The sequence below is a fragment of the Poecilia mexicana genome, unplaced genomic scaffold, assembly GCF_051168715.1.
Source record: "Poecilia mexicana isolate PSO_F unplaced genomic scaffold, ASM5116871v1 scaffold_13, whole genome shotgun sequence".
In the NCBI taxonomy this organism is placed as follows: Eukaryota; Metazoa; Chordata; class Actinopteri; order Cyprinodontiformes; family Poeciliidae; genus Poecilia; species Poecilia mexicana.
In genome coordinates this window covers 8,122,378-8,136,081 of record NW_028263382.1, presented here as the reverse complement: position 1 = coordinate 8,136,081, position 13,704 = coordinate 8,122,378, and the positions used below count along the sequence as shown (strand labels likewise).

At 37.6% G+C, this 13,704-nt stretch overlaps 1 protein-coding gene across 1 annotated transcript in view; it reads left to right on the top strand.

Moving 5' to 3' along the window:
- ryr1b (ryanodine receptor 1b (skeletal)) overlaps positions 1–13,704 on the top strand; it is a 108,112-nt gene that overhangs the window by 73,008 nt on the left and 21,400 nt on the right. Inside the window, exons 73-82 of the mRNA XM_088011632.1 lie at positions 1,620–1,679; positions 3,403–3,537; positions 3,623–3,735; positions 3,824–3,920; positions 4,295–4,401; positions 4,485–4,536; positions 5,326–5,406; positions 12,661–12,760; positions 13,421–13,500; positions 13,590–13,666. Of these exons, the coding sequence (XP_087867758.1) occupies positions 1,620–1,679; positions 3,403–3,537; positions 3,623–3,735; positions 3,824–3,920; positions 4,295–4,401; positions 4,485–4,536; positions 5,326–5,406; positions 12,661–12,760; positions 13,421–13,500; positions 13,590–13,666 (902 nt within the window). The remainder of the gene's footprint in view (positions 1–1,619; positions 1,680–3,402; positions 3,538–3,622; positions 3,736–3,823; positions 3,921–4,294; positions 4,402–4,484; positions 4,537–5,325; positions 5,407–12,660; positions 12,761–13,420; positions 13,501–13,589; positions 13,667–13,704) is intronic.

Here is a 13,704-nt window from a genome sequence, read left to right as displayed (position 1 = left end):
TAGGTGACGGGCTGGGTTTGGTTGGGGTTGTTAGGTGACGGGCTGGGTTTGGTTGGGGTTGTTAGGTGACGGGCTGGGGTTGGTTGGGGTTGGTAGGTGACGGGCTGGGGTTGGTTGGGGTTGTTAGGTGACGGGCTGGGTTTGGTTGGGGTTGTTAGGTGACGGGCTGGGTTTGGTTGGGGTTGTTAGGTGACGGGCTGGGTTTGGTTGGGGTTGCTAGGTGACGGGCTGGGTTTGGTTGGGGTTGTTAGGTGACGGGCTGGGTTTGGTTGGGGTTGTTAGGTGACGGGCTGGGTTTGGTTGGGGTTGTTAGGTGACGGGCTGGGTTTGGTTGGGGTTGCTAGGTGACGGGCTGGGTTTGGTTGGAATCGCTAGGTAACGGGCTGGGCTTGGGTGGGGTTGCTAGGTGACGGGCTGGGTTTGGCTGGGGTTGCTAGGTGATGGTGCAGTGGAATATTCTACCAGTGGAACTAGAAATCTTTATCAATACTAAGAAATTATTGACTTAAAACAAGCTCATATGTCTTGTTGAAAAGTTGCTGGTAAGTTAGTTTTGTCTTATTTTAAGTTTACTAAGATATTTGCACTAAACTAGACAAAAAACTCTTTGTAAGATTTGTTGTGTTTTTTGATTGTAGTAACTGAAGTTCCTACTTCTCATAAGCTGCATTGCCACTAACCATAAAATTGCGCAAATTGTAATTACAAAAATATATCCGCTCAATGGATAGCATCATTTTTCAGCCTTTTTGGAGTAGATGCGTTTCACAAACCGGCGTTGCAGCATATTCTGTGACCACAGCAGGCGCTGTTTCATTTTAACACCATGTTACTTCAAAAACATTAGCTTTGCTGGGCGGGGAACAGACAATATAGGAAAAACCAAACAAAGAATAACAAGCAGTGTCTGACCGACCGCTAATATTATGACGATTATGGAACATTGGCAATGGAAACACTTTTTTATTATTTTTTTTTTTTGCATCACAAGTCACTTGATTAACAGTCGGATGTTACTACTGCTGGAAATGATGAAGCAGACAACAGGAAGTAGTAGCAGCATGATGATTTTTTATGCTTTTTGTTTTGTTTTTCTGGCTCCATCAGAGCTCTCACAGCAGTTCATATAAAGTTGTGTCATTCGAACGTGTTAGTCTTCTGTAAAATGGCCAACTACAATTTCTCCAAATCGCCTCTGGTAGGCGGGGCTTGTTGCGTCAACACCTGAAGAAAACTTTGACATCTCCTCTGATTGGCTGATAGATGAGCGCTGAATTATGAATCTAATCTTATGTAACTGTTTACATCTGACACACTTTTTTAAGGACTTATTGTGTGGAAAAAACTTATTCACACGTTATTTTAAACTAAATTTCTTATTTAATAGAAACATTGCGATTACGAAGTTGTTTTTTCGACATTAGCAGAAAAATGTTCAAACATTTGTAATGGAAATGCAGCTATAGACGTGTTTACTTTGAGCTTTATTTTGTAGCATAAAGAAAACTGGCTTTTTAAATGCTTTATGTCTTTAGAGTAAATACTTTTATATAACCAGATAACCAGCAAGCATCATAGTGATGATGTGTTGAAGTTTTCTCCCATGTTTTACCTTTTAGAAAGACACAGATGAAGAGGTGAGGGAGTTCTTGCAGAACAACCTTCATCTGCAAGGCAAGGTGAGTCGATTTGGTTTGTACAGTGACTTTCAGGAAACTTTGATGAGAAATATGATGTGGAACAGACACCGTTTTAAATAATTTGCACCCATCACTTCCTTTCACATTTATTGTAAAAGTTTAATTTAAATGGAGTGTGTAAATAATGTATTTTAATTAATTTCAGTTTATGCACCTTCTATTCACAGTAAATGGCATATTAAGTACTTTACCATATATAAAAATGAAAAACAAAATGCTTCATCCATCCATTTTCTTTACACCCTTGTCCCTCAGTGGGGTCAGGAGGGTTACTAGTGCCTATCTCCAGCTATCATTCCGGGCGAGAGGCAGGGTACACTCTGGACTTTTATTTGACTTCCCTTCGGCAGTTTGTATTTTTTTAATTTTGTTGTCATTTCTTTCTTGTACAAAGATAATAAAATGAATATTGATTTAATCCAATCATACAGACAGATGTTCTTTACAAAGTTTAAGTTTTTGTTTGTTTGTTAATATGTGTGGAAAATAAGCCATTTCAAAAACCAATTTCCAACTGTTGAGATCCATTCGACGGGGCACTCCACCGTTACCTAGCAACGCCAGCTCATTACCTAGCAACGCCAGCCCGTTGCCTAGCAGTGCCAGCCCGTTACCTAGCAACGCCACCAGAATTCCAGCACTTTGCTGAGCTACTGACCAGATTAAAATCTCATTACATAATACAATAGATACTCCACAATAACTCTATGAAGAATCTGAATTAATCTGAATTCCCTTTGGGATCATTAAAGTATTTTTGAATTTGAATAATTTAGTGTGAAAAATGTGATGAACATGTTTTGTTTAGCCCATATATCAGAGTTTCTCAAACTTTTTTGGCTTAGAACCACTTAACACTTTTAACAAATACTAACTCCAAAATGCCCACGCAGTAACACAACATGTTAATATACACAACCTGAAATTAAAATATTAGTCTCTTAACTCACATATTGTTGTTTTCTTTGTTCATTTTTGCTGTTTTGTAAATATAACTGGCCACAATAAAGTGATGAACGGAGGCATTTTGAGATATTTACAGATTCTGGATCCTAAGCTTTCCAAACACAGAAATAAAAAAATAAGTTGTTCTTTACTACAAATGCTTGTGTGCTTTAATTACATTTAGATCTATATGCAATTTGGAAGCATAATAAAAGAAAAATAGACTTGAGTTGCTTTGCCAGAAACAAAAATCCTCTTCTACCATGAAATCTAAAATAATCACCCCTTTCCGTATATTGTATTTATCTATTAAATCGTTTTTAATTGAATAAAAATAACAATAGCTGTTGACAAGTGAGAAGAGCATTATAAGCAAACAAGGTTGTAAAAAAACAAAGAACAGTTCTGTCCAGATGAGACTCGTTCATGATGAATCTCTTAAATAAATGACGATCATTTAAGTAAATCCACTGGTTTCTTCAGTTTTTCTTTTGAGTGACCCTCTTTAAGCCATTTATCCATTATTATTTTTAAACATAATCCTTTGCTAAGCTAACTATGCGCAGCAGCTTGAGCTCACAGCACCACAAATGGTTGTTTACATGCAGTACCTGGTGGACCACCAGGGGGCGATCACAGTTTGAGAAAGACATCCTAACCTGTTCAAGGAAGCACAATGGGTCCCCTTCAAGATTAAATGTGAGGAGTAGAAGCCAGACCTTGACAACATTGTTATTTTTTGTCCTGGTGGGTCCAGGTGGAGGATCCAGCCATGCGCTGGCAGATGGCTCTGTACAAGGAGATGTCTGGAAAGGCTGAAGACGCCGAAGATCCAGAGAAAGTGGTCAAAAGAGTACAAGAGGTCTCTGCTGTCCTTTACCACATCGAGGTGGTGAGTGTCGCTGCAGTTCGCATGGCTGTGGGGAAAACCCATAAAAAACAGATTAAAATGGATCTTGTCTGCTTTTGTTCTTCAGACTGAGCATCCCTACAAGTCAAAGAAAATGGTGTGGCACAAGCTGCTGTCCAAGCAGCGCCGCAGAGCAGTGGTGGCGTGTTTCAGGATGACGCCTCTCTACAACATCCCGACGTAACGATCCTCACCGCTCTGAATGAAAACATCAGCTTTTTATCAGACGTTTCAACAGATCAACAGCCCTTTGACTCTTCTGCTGCAGGCACCGAGCCATCAACATGTTCTTAAACGCCTACAAGCGCAACTGGTTGGAAACGGAGGGCTACTCGTTTGAAGACAAGATGATTGACGACTTGTCAGTAAGTAACATCTCAAACCGCACAAAAGATGATTTAAGCTCATCAGGTGTAAAACAGAAACTTTTAAAAATAACATATAATTAAAGTACAACGATCTGTGCTTTTTAAAAAAATAAAGATTCATCTACGTCAGTGTTTCTCAAACCTTTTCACTCTAAGAACCACTTAACCCATTTAGCAAACACTCACAGACCACCTAACTTGAAGTTGCTCTTGCAATAACAACATCTTAATATAAACAGCCTGAAATTAAAACATTTGTCTCTTAACTCGTCGTTCCTCCTAATGTGAAAGGTGGCGCTGTTTTGTAAATGTGATTGGCCACAAAACAAACATTCGCTCTCATTAGAATCACTGCTGTTTCCCAAAACTAGAAAGCCTTGGAGGAAGAGGAGGAGGAGGAAGAGGAGACGGAGACGAAGCCGGATCCTCTTCATCAGCTGATTCTGCACTTCAGTCGCACGGCTCTGACAGAAAAACTGTGAGGCGGGTTTCAGCTTTCGCCTTTTTGAAGACGTCGGTCCATCTTCCTTATTTCTGTTTATTTTTGTTTTCTCACTCCAGGAAACTTGAAGTCGACCATCTTTACATGTCTTATGCTGATATTATGGCAAAGGTGCGTTTCCTTTGTCCTCTCATGAAACCTTCTCATTAAAGGGGCAGTATTATGTTAAATGAACTTATTTTTTAGCTTTACATTTTGATATAATGTGTTTTTCCCTCATGAAAATTACACCTGGAGTGTTGCTTTGACTCTTTCATGCATGTTTGAGAAATCCTTTCCTCTCCATGGCAACCAAAACGCCTGGGTGGACCTAGCTCCGCCTTCGAGTACAAAGCTCCTCCCCCACTCAGCTCCTCCAGACTAGCCAGTAGCAATTAGCAAACAACTGCGCTTCTGCTGAGCTCATTGTAGCAGCTACTTCTCAGTAAAACGCTGGTAAAAACGTTAAAGGGTTAACAGAGGAGCCATGTTGTGATGGTGGCGCTTCAGAAGGAGCACACTGCAAAAACACCAAATCTTACCAAGTATTTTTGGTCGAGTTTCTCAGTACAGTTAAGATAAAACTAACTTACAAGTAACTTTTCAGCAAGATGTAGCAGCTTGTAAGTTAGTTTTGTTTAATTTCAAGTGCATTAAGATTTTTTTCTCTAAAAATACTTGGTAAGATTGTGTATTTTTTATAGTGCGGGAGACCCGATTTCAAGGCGTTGTATCAGAAAGTATAATTTCTTTTTATATATATTTGATATATAAAGCATTTTTTAACAACTGGTGGTAAAAGTTACTTTATTGTTCTGTAAAATTGGTGGAAAACACATAAAACTTCCCCTTTAATGGATAGAAACTGATATTTTCATGAATAAGCACTTTATTAATGATTTTGTCGCCGTCTTCCTGCAGAGCTGTCACATTGGTGAGGAGGACGAAGGGGGAGAGCAGGAGGGGGAGGAGCCATCCTTTGAGGTGCGGCAGACAGAGATGGTATGGGGGGACCAGGGGAGGGGAGGCAGGGGAGTCAGCGGAGAAGCCGCTCCCCGCGCGCCGAGTGACCTCACCGTGACATCACACTCAGCACACCCCCCACCACCCAACTCCTACCACAGCATACCTCGTTTCTTTGTCTCTTTACTCTTTATTTTCGTTCACTCACGCCACTCGTCTATCTCCTGCAGTGGTGGACTGACCTGTGCATGCCTTTGCTGGACCGCCGGCAGGATCGGTGTTGTTGGTTCAAAACGTTCCTAAATTGCATGACTTGAGTGCAGAGAGATGGTGCAGCTAAAGACAACAACAACAACGTGAAGCCCAGAGCAAAACAAACCCCTGAGTCGTTACCAAATCACAGTTTCTGAGCCTGAACTTGAAGAAAACCACATTAAAGGCAAATATCATCTGTTTACAACTTATACGACAGTAATGTTAATTTTCACTATAAAAATCCTGAATCAGGCATCAGTGCATTACTGAACGGCCACCGAAGTCACATCTGAATTCATAATACAAATGACAGTAACCTACAGATGGATAATAAATAGTACCTATTTATTATTTATCATTAATACCAGTTTATTATCCGTTAAATAAGGGTAAAATGGATACCATATGCTAAAAAAATTACATGCTTACAATGTGGTCTGGAATGTTTAGTTTAACAACTGTAGATAAAATATGAAGATGAACAGATTTGGCAGGAAACCAGTAGATTTAGCCTCATCATCACCCTTAATTAATGCATAATTAACAGTCATTAATGATTCATAAAGTCTTTAGAGTTGAATTAGAAGCATATCTATGAACTATTAGCCATCTAGAAGGAGAGCCTTATTGTACTGTATTGTAAAGTAGAATGAAGACCTATTAAACCAGCACCCTGTGAAAAGGTTTAAGAATGCCTGCATTAAGAAAACTTGTAATTGTTAAATGAAACATTTTTTTGATGAGACTATGGTCAATTGTTAGCATACCTCTAAAGCGCTAAGAGCTTATGTTCTACTTAGCGTTTAGCATTTCTGCTAGCAAACTTTGATCCACTAAACTGAATTTTTCAAAATAAATTTCAATTTATTGCTAATTTAATTTACTTTGAGTTGAATAAAGTTTGACGTCGGTGTTGAAGTTGTGAAGAATGTTTCAGACATTTATAGCCATGCTCTTATTTTGAAGTCTTTCTAAACAGCAGTTCAGTTTCTTCTCCTCAAGGTTGTATTTTTTTAAAGAAATTTTAAAAGGTGGTTTTAAAATTACTTCTTGGATTTTAAAATTAATGGAAAGTCCTTTGAGATTTATTTTTTCATACTTTCAATATATTTATATTTTTTATTTGACCCTGAAATCTGATATTTGCCTTTTAATGATGTTTTGAGTCTGATTTCAGTTTTGGACGCTGTGATCGTGTGGTTCTACTGATACAAGCTTTTCTAGAAGGGCAGCATTACGCAAATTTGGACTAAAAAAAAAAATTTTGTTTTGTAAGGGCTTGTGTCTGAATAGTTTTTTTTTTTGTTTTTCTGGCAGAAAATGTGTTTTTTGTGGAAAAGCATTTTCCACGAAAATGTATATACTATATACACCGATGTATATAGTAAAACCAAGTATTAGGGCCAGGCTAAGAAAAGAAACAATAAAATACAAGAATAAAGTCATATTGCCAGAATAAAGTAATAATATTATGAGAGTGAAGTCGTATTAATTTGTGAAAAAAGTTATAATAATACAAGAAGTCAGAATGTTATGAGAAAAAAGTCAATGATACGAGAAGAGTCGTAATAATATTACTAAATTTGGAGTAAGAAAAAGTCTTACAACAAAAATTCATATTATGAGAATAAAATAATAATACAAGTAAAATGCTATGAAGATACAGGAATAAAGTTATAATATTACAGAATAAAGTTGTAGTAATGCATGATGAAAGTAATAATGAATAAAGAATAAAGTCACTAGAATAAAGTCATAAAATTATTAGAATAACATCTTAGTTATATGTGAAGAAAGTCAAAGTGTATGACAAAAATTCAATAGATTAAAGTCGTAATATTAGTAGAATGAAGGAGTAATTTTATAACTCCTTCATAAAAATTTATTTTTAAAACTTTAAAGGAGGAATGTTGAGCATTTCATGAACTTTGGTATTAGTTTTATAGGACATAATATTTAACACATCAACACCAAATTATTATCAGTAGCAGAACTTTGAATAATCAATTTGGCTAATATTATTTACATTTTGTCCTTATTCTGCTAACATCATGACTTTAATGTTGTAAATTTTATTTTAAAAGTCTCTTCGTCTGGCCCTAATATTCTGTCGTAACATAAAGATCCGTAAGTGAAGTGACGTCTGTAGATTTCTTTAGAGAAGCACGCTCACCTCCAAATTGCACATGTAAGCTGCTTGCTGGGAGACCAAAAGTTAAAAGTTGTGGAGATTATAGGGGAGTTTCAGAAGAAACTGGATCTTTGAAATAATAATAATAAAAAAAGCTAAGTAGACACAACTTTACTGTTTCCATCTGAAGCTGATGGGAAAATGTAATGCTGTCCTTCGTAACCCGGTTGAGTGAAAACATATCAGTTACTAACAGAAACAAACCGTTTTATTATTATTGTGTTGACTTTGTGCATTTGGCAAGTCACTTCCTGACTTGAACCTCCTTTTCCTGGCTAACACGTCTTAGGCTACGTTCAACATGAAGTAACACAAATCCGATTTTTTTTGTTTTGTTTTGCCTGAATCTGATCTTTTCATGACGGCCTGAACAACACAGATCTGATTTTCTGATTGGATATGTGGTTCTAAATCTGATTCATATCTGATCTTTTTAAATGTGACCTGAATCTGAACGGCCAGGTCGCCTTCTTCCAACCTGAACATCATTGATGCTCGACAAGCATCTGCATCCTGATGCACACAAACAGGAAGAAAAACAACAAAATAAAACAAAAACAACAACCATGGCGGACGATAACGAGGATTAAGTTGTTAATGAGCTGCTCCGGTCAGGCAATAACTTTAAAATCATAAGATACGATCCCTGTAGCATCCATGTTTACTTCCACAAACACTGAACTCTTCTTCTTCTGCACGCTCTCTGTGGGACATTATTGCACCCCCTACTGCACATGGAGGACACTTTCAGTCATTTTCAGTTCACACTGAACACATTCAGGTTGCATATTTGCAGAGTAGTAAAGTAAAAAAAAATAAAAGTACTTTGTTACTACATAGATTTTTCTGCTATCTGTACTTTACTTGAGCATTTATCTTTCTGAGGACCTTTTACTTTTACTCCCTACATTTTAAGAGACACATTTGTACTTTCTTCTCCTTATATTTTCACATGTGCCTTGTTACTTCCATGATGAAAAAGATAATGGGGAAAAAATCCACTGATCGCATAAAAAGAGAGTTATAGTGTTGGTAATTCACCGTTCAGCTGGATGCAGCCAAAGCAAAGCAGCAGAAGAAGAAGACATTATGAGAAAAACAACATGGATGGAGATATTTACCATCTGCAGCCTTAGTTTAAAAATATTTTCATGATTCTGGCTCAAAGAATGAATAATGACGAATGCGCTGCATTTTGTTTAATCTAAATGATCCTGATTGATTTTAATTTAATTAAACAATAACATATTTTGTATGACTAGAACTTTTCAGTATTTTGGGTTTATTGGAAGTCATTTTGTATTCTTCAAGGTGAAAATTGGTTTTTGTACTAAAGTATATTTCAAAACTTGTACTTGAGTAAAACAGTTCAACCTGTACTTTTACTAGAGCATTTTTATTCAAGTATCTGTACTTCTGCTTAAGTATGTTTACAGCTCTGGTAAAATCTAAGAGCCCAGTGAACTGAAGCCCATTGAAAACCTGCTGGTTCTTCCACCAAACACCGATTCCTGAGTTAAAACATTTGTATTGTTGTTTCTAAATTAATATAAACTTGTTTTCTTTGCATTATCTGAGGGCTGCACTGCATCTTTTTTGTAATTTTGATCATTCCTCATTTTCTGCAAATAAATACTAAAGTTTTGCTTTGAATTTCAGAGACATGTTGTCAGTAGTTCATTGAATAAAAGAACAAAGTTCATATATATTTATAAAAAGTAAAATCAGAGAAACTTATCATTTTAATTGGTCTCTTAATTTTTTTCCAGAGCTGTATTTGGAAATGTGAACGACAACGCAAAAAAAAAAGGATTTCACAAAAAATGATATTTGATGGTTAAATCCTGCAGTGTGAACGTAGCCTAACTCTCACCTACTAATCCAGGTGTTTTCAGCCCTTATCGCCCTGAAGCTCCACTTTGAGTCCTAACCACTGACGACTAACACAGACTTGTCTTTAGTTTGAACTGGACAGGTGACAGGTCTCCCTCTCTGTGCACACCAAGGACTACAGTAAAAGCCTGCACAGTCCAAGCCCAAGCTCACACTTCAAACCACATCCAGACATGCACTTCAACCTTTCACAATAAAAGACAAAATAAGGAAACAGGAACTCTGTAACCAGAGGAAATCCATAGCGTTTTCATTCATGTCAGACTTTTGAGGGCGGGGTGGCGGGATAGAGGGAGGGGTAGATGTAGTTCTGTGTGCTTTGGGAGGGGTTTCATATGCATGGTATGCAGAGGGTGAGGCTGGCTAACCTCTTTTGTCAACAGGATGGTTCCTGGACCAGAGAGGCAGATTACAGTTTAATGCCCGATTCCATCACTGCAGAAACACAAAGTCCACAAAGTATTTTTGTCTACGTTCTTGTTCAAATATCTTAGTTCACTTGAAATAAGACAAACCCAAATTACAGGTAACTTTCCAGCGACATATAGGAGCTTGATTCAAAGGGGGGATGTATTATGTAAAATTCAGATTTTGCACATTTTTGTGCTTCAATTTAAGTCTGTACTGCTCCAAAAATAAACACCATCCAGACGTTTTTTTTGGCTATAAGTTAATATTTTTTGCTGTCTTGAAAATTAGCCGTTTCAAGAACATCCAGAATGCAATGTAACAAATCAGCAGGCACTGCCCGTTAGCTAGCAGCCCCAGCAGAGTTCCACCTATTACCTAGCAGCCCCAGCAGAGTTCCACCTGTTACATAGCAACCCCAGCAGAGTTCCGCCCGTTACCTAGCAACCCCAACAGACTTCCACCTCTTACATTGCAACCCCAGCAGAGTTCCACCTCTTACATTGCAACCCCAACAGAGTTCCACCCGTTACCTAGCAACCTCAGCAGAGTTCCACCTGTTACATAGCAACCCCAGCAGAGTTCCACCCGTTACCTAGCAACCCCAACAGACTTCCACCTCTTACATTGCAACCCCAGCAGAGTTCCGCCCGTTACCTAGCAACCCCAACAGACTTCCACCTCTTACATTGCAACCCCAGCAGTTCCACCTGTTACCTAGCAACCCCAACAGAGTTCCGCCCGTTACCTAGCAACCCCAACAGACTTCCACCTCTTACATTACAACTCCAGCAGTTCCACCTGTTACCTCGCAACCCAAGCTGAGCTCCATCACGTTTGGTCAGCTGGTTTTACTGCTGTACAATGGCTGCTGCTGTTGACTTACCATCCAGAAACTGGTTGTGCAGAAGGTTCCACTTCTGCTTTTCAAAGATGTACAGTTGTATAATTGCGCATCTGTTTGCAGCCATTTTCACATGTGAGTGTAAATGTTAAGTTTGAGGTGTGGCCAGCAGCAGGTTATTTGGATTTAAAGTGACAGGACGGCAGAATTTAGCAGATTAAAATCTCATTCTTTAGGGATTATTTTGTGCAAAAAAAAAAAGTAATGGCCATAAATATTTTCTAACCTGTTCAAAGAATCACAGTATTATTTATCTTTAAGTAAGTAATTGCATAATATTGATTTTAGAAATGTACTAGTTCCACTGGAAGATTATTTTACTTATGACATTTTGAAATGAAATGAAATTTATTCGAACATGATACAAATATAAAAATAAAATAGTGCACAGTAACAAGAAGTGCATAAAAAAGAAGAGAAAATACAGGTTTTTTGTTTCAGTTAACATATCATGCTCAAAATGGGGTAGGAAGAAGTGAGAACTTATAAACTCCTACCCCCTAAACATTTTCCCATTTTATAAGTGAAATAATCTGCCAGTGGAACTAGAACTTTTTATCAATATGCAAAAAATACTGAGTTAAAATAAATTTGTATATTTTACTTGATAATTTGTCTTATTTCAAGTGTAATAAGATATTTGCACTGGAAACTAGACCAGAATACTCGGCAGTGATGGCAGTGTGTTGCTGTTTGTCTAATAAATAACATCAAAACCTACAGTAAATGTTTTCAGTCCTTTAAGCTCTAAAGTAATTTACCAATAAAGAACAGATTCAGATGAAGTCGCTGAAGGACGTTCAGGCAGGAAACTGGCCACCGTTCTGTTGGAAGCAGAGGTTGCATGAAGTGGAAGAGTGTGTGTGTGTGTGTGTGTGTGTGTTATGCTCTAGGGCAAAGTGTCGGCTGCTGTCGAGTGTTTGCACCTCTGGTGGATGTCAACAGTTGGAATAATAACTGCCTCCATGACTAATACACACTGTGTGAGAGTAGAGGTGTGTGTCATTATTGATAATGTGATTATTTTTTATGGCAGGTGGACGCACCGGCGCTCTGCCGTTTTAACCAATGGGGAAATTAACCCCACTTTATTCTGTTAATATTATAACTTTATTCTCATATTATTTCAGCTGTTATTCTTGTACAATTGTACTCTACTGCAATTTATGACTTAATCATAATTTTATTTATTTATTTTTCTTCAATGCTCTGTTGTACAATTTAGAAAGTTTATCCACATAGAAATTTGGATTTTAGTTACTGTTAAAGATTAAATACAACAAACCTTTAGCACCCAAACCAACGTGCATATCTAGAATATAAAATATTTAATCAAACGTTTCTCTTTCTGTAAAATGAAAATTGATTTAACTATTTAATAATTTATTTTTAATTTGTGTTACTAGGAAAGATAATATTTTATAAAGGCTATAGCACCAACTGGTTAACTTAAGTGAAATTTAAGTGATTTATATACATGTTAGTAAATAAGATGCAACATTAGATATTGCATCTTATTTTTAGCAGGAAGGCCTTCAGAAAGCGGATCAGAGTGTGAAGGTGTGTGAGTGTGTGTGAGTGTGGGGGGCAGTGCAGATCCACTTGGCGGGGTTTCAGCTCTTCTTCTCTTTTTGCTCCACAGGAAAAGGAAATGGAGAAGCAGAGGCTTCTGTACCAGCAGTCCCGTCTGCACAACCGCGGGGCTGCAGAGATGGTGCTGCAGATGATCAGCGCCTGCAAAGGTCAGTCTGCTACCGACTGCTAGCAACCAGCTACATGCACTCAGTTACTTTTTTGACAAAATTAACTTTTATTTTACTCTTCCTTGAATAATTTCTTGGATGAATATTTTTTACTTTTACTCGAGTAAAATATGTTAAAGTAGTGCTTCTCTTACTTAAGTACCATTTTTGGGTTCTTTTCCCACCTCTGCTTGTTTCACATGTTTTCTGACTCATGTTCTTTCATAAATGTTTGTAGAAGCCAAAGTGATTATTTGTGTTTCACATCTGCTGGTATAGAAGTGACTGAAGTAAATAAATTGTCTTTTTTAGTTTGGTCAAAAGCACTTTTTGTGCCAGAAAAGTTAATTTTGTTATTATTATTTATCAGCTTTAAAAACATCAGCTCAGACACTGAACTTCACTAAACAACCAAGTAAATTAACGCTTCATAATTTATCCAGAAAATTAATTTGGGGGAAGCTAAATATTATGAAAGTTAGCAAAGTCGCTAAATTAATAATTAGCTCTGCTATTAGCACATTAGCAGAAGTGTTAGTTCTTGTATTTAGCATCAGTACTTGTTGCTAGTCAACCAAGAAACTCTAGAAAGGAAGTAGAATAGAGATATTTACTGGATTAAACTGGATTAAACGGGCCTGTCGGTTGTGATTATTCCAGGCGAACCAGGAGCCATGGTTTCTTCCACACTCAAACTGGGAATCTCCATCCTCAACGGAGGCAACAGTGATGTTCAGCAGGTAAATCCACCTGGAAATGTTTCCTAGAGCTCAACCAATAACCAGTGTTTAGATATTTATTACATGAACATCTCTGTGTGGCTGTGCAGAAAATGCTGGATTACCTGAAGGACAAAAAGGACGTGGGATTCTTCCTGAGCGTTCAGGCTCTGATGCAGACCTGCAGGTCTGTGTGGATTCTTATCTGTCAGAATAATCAATAGA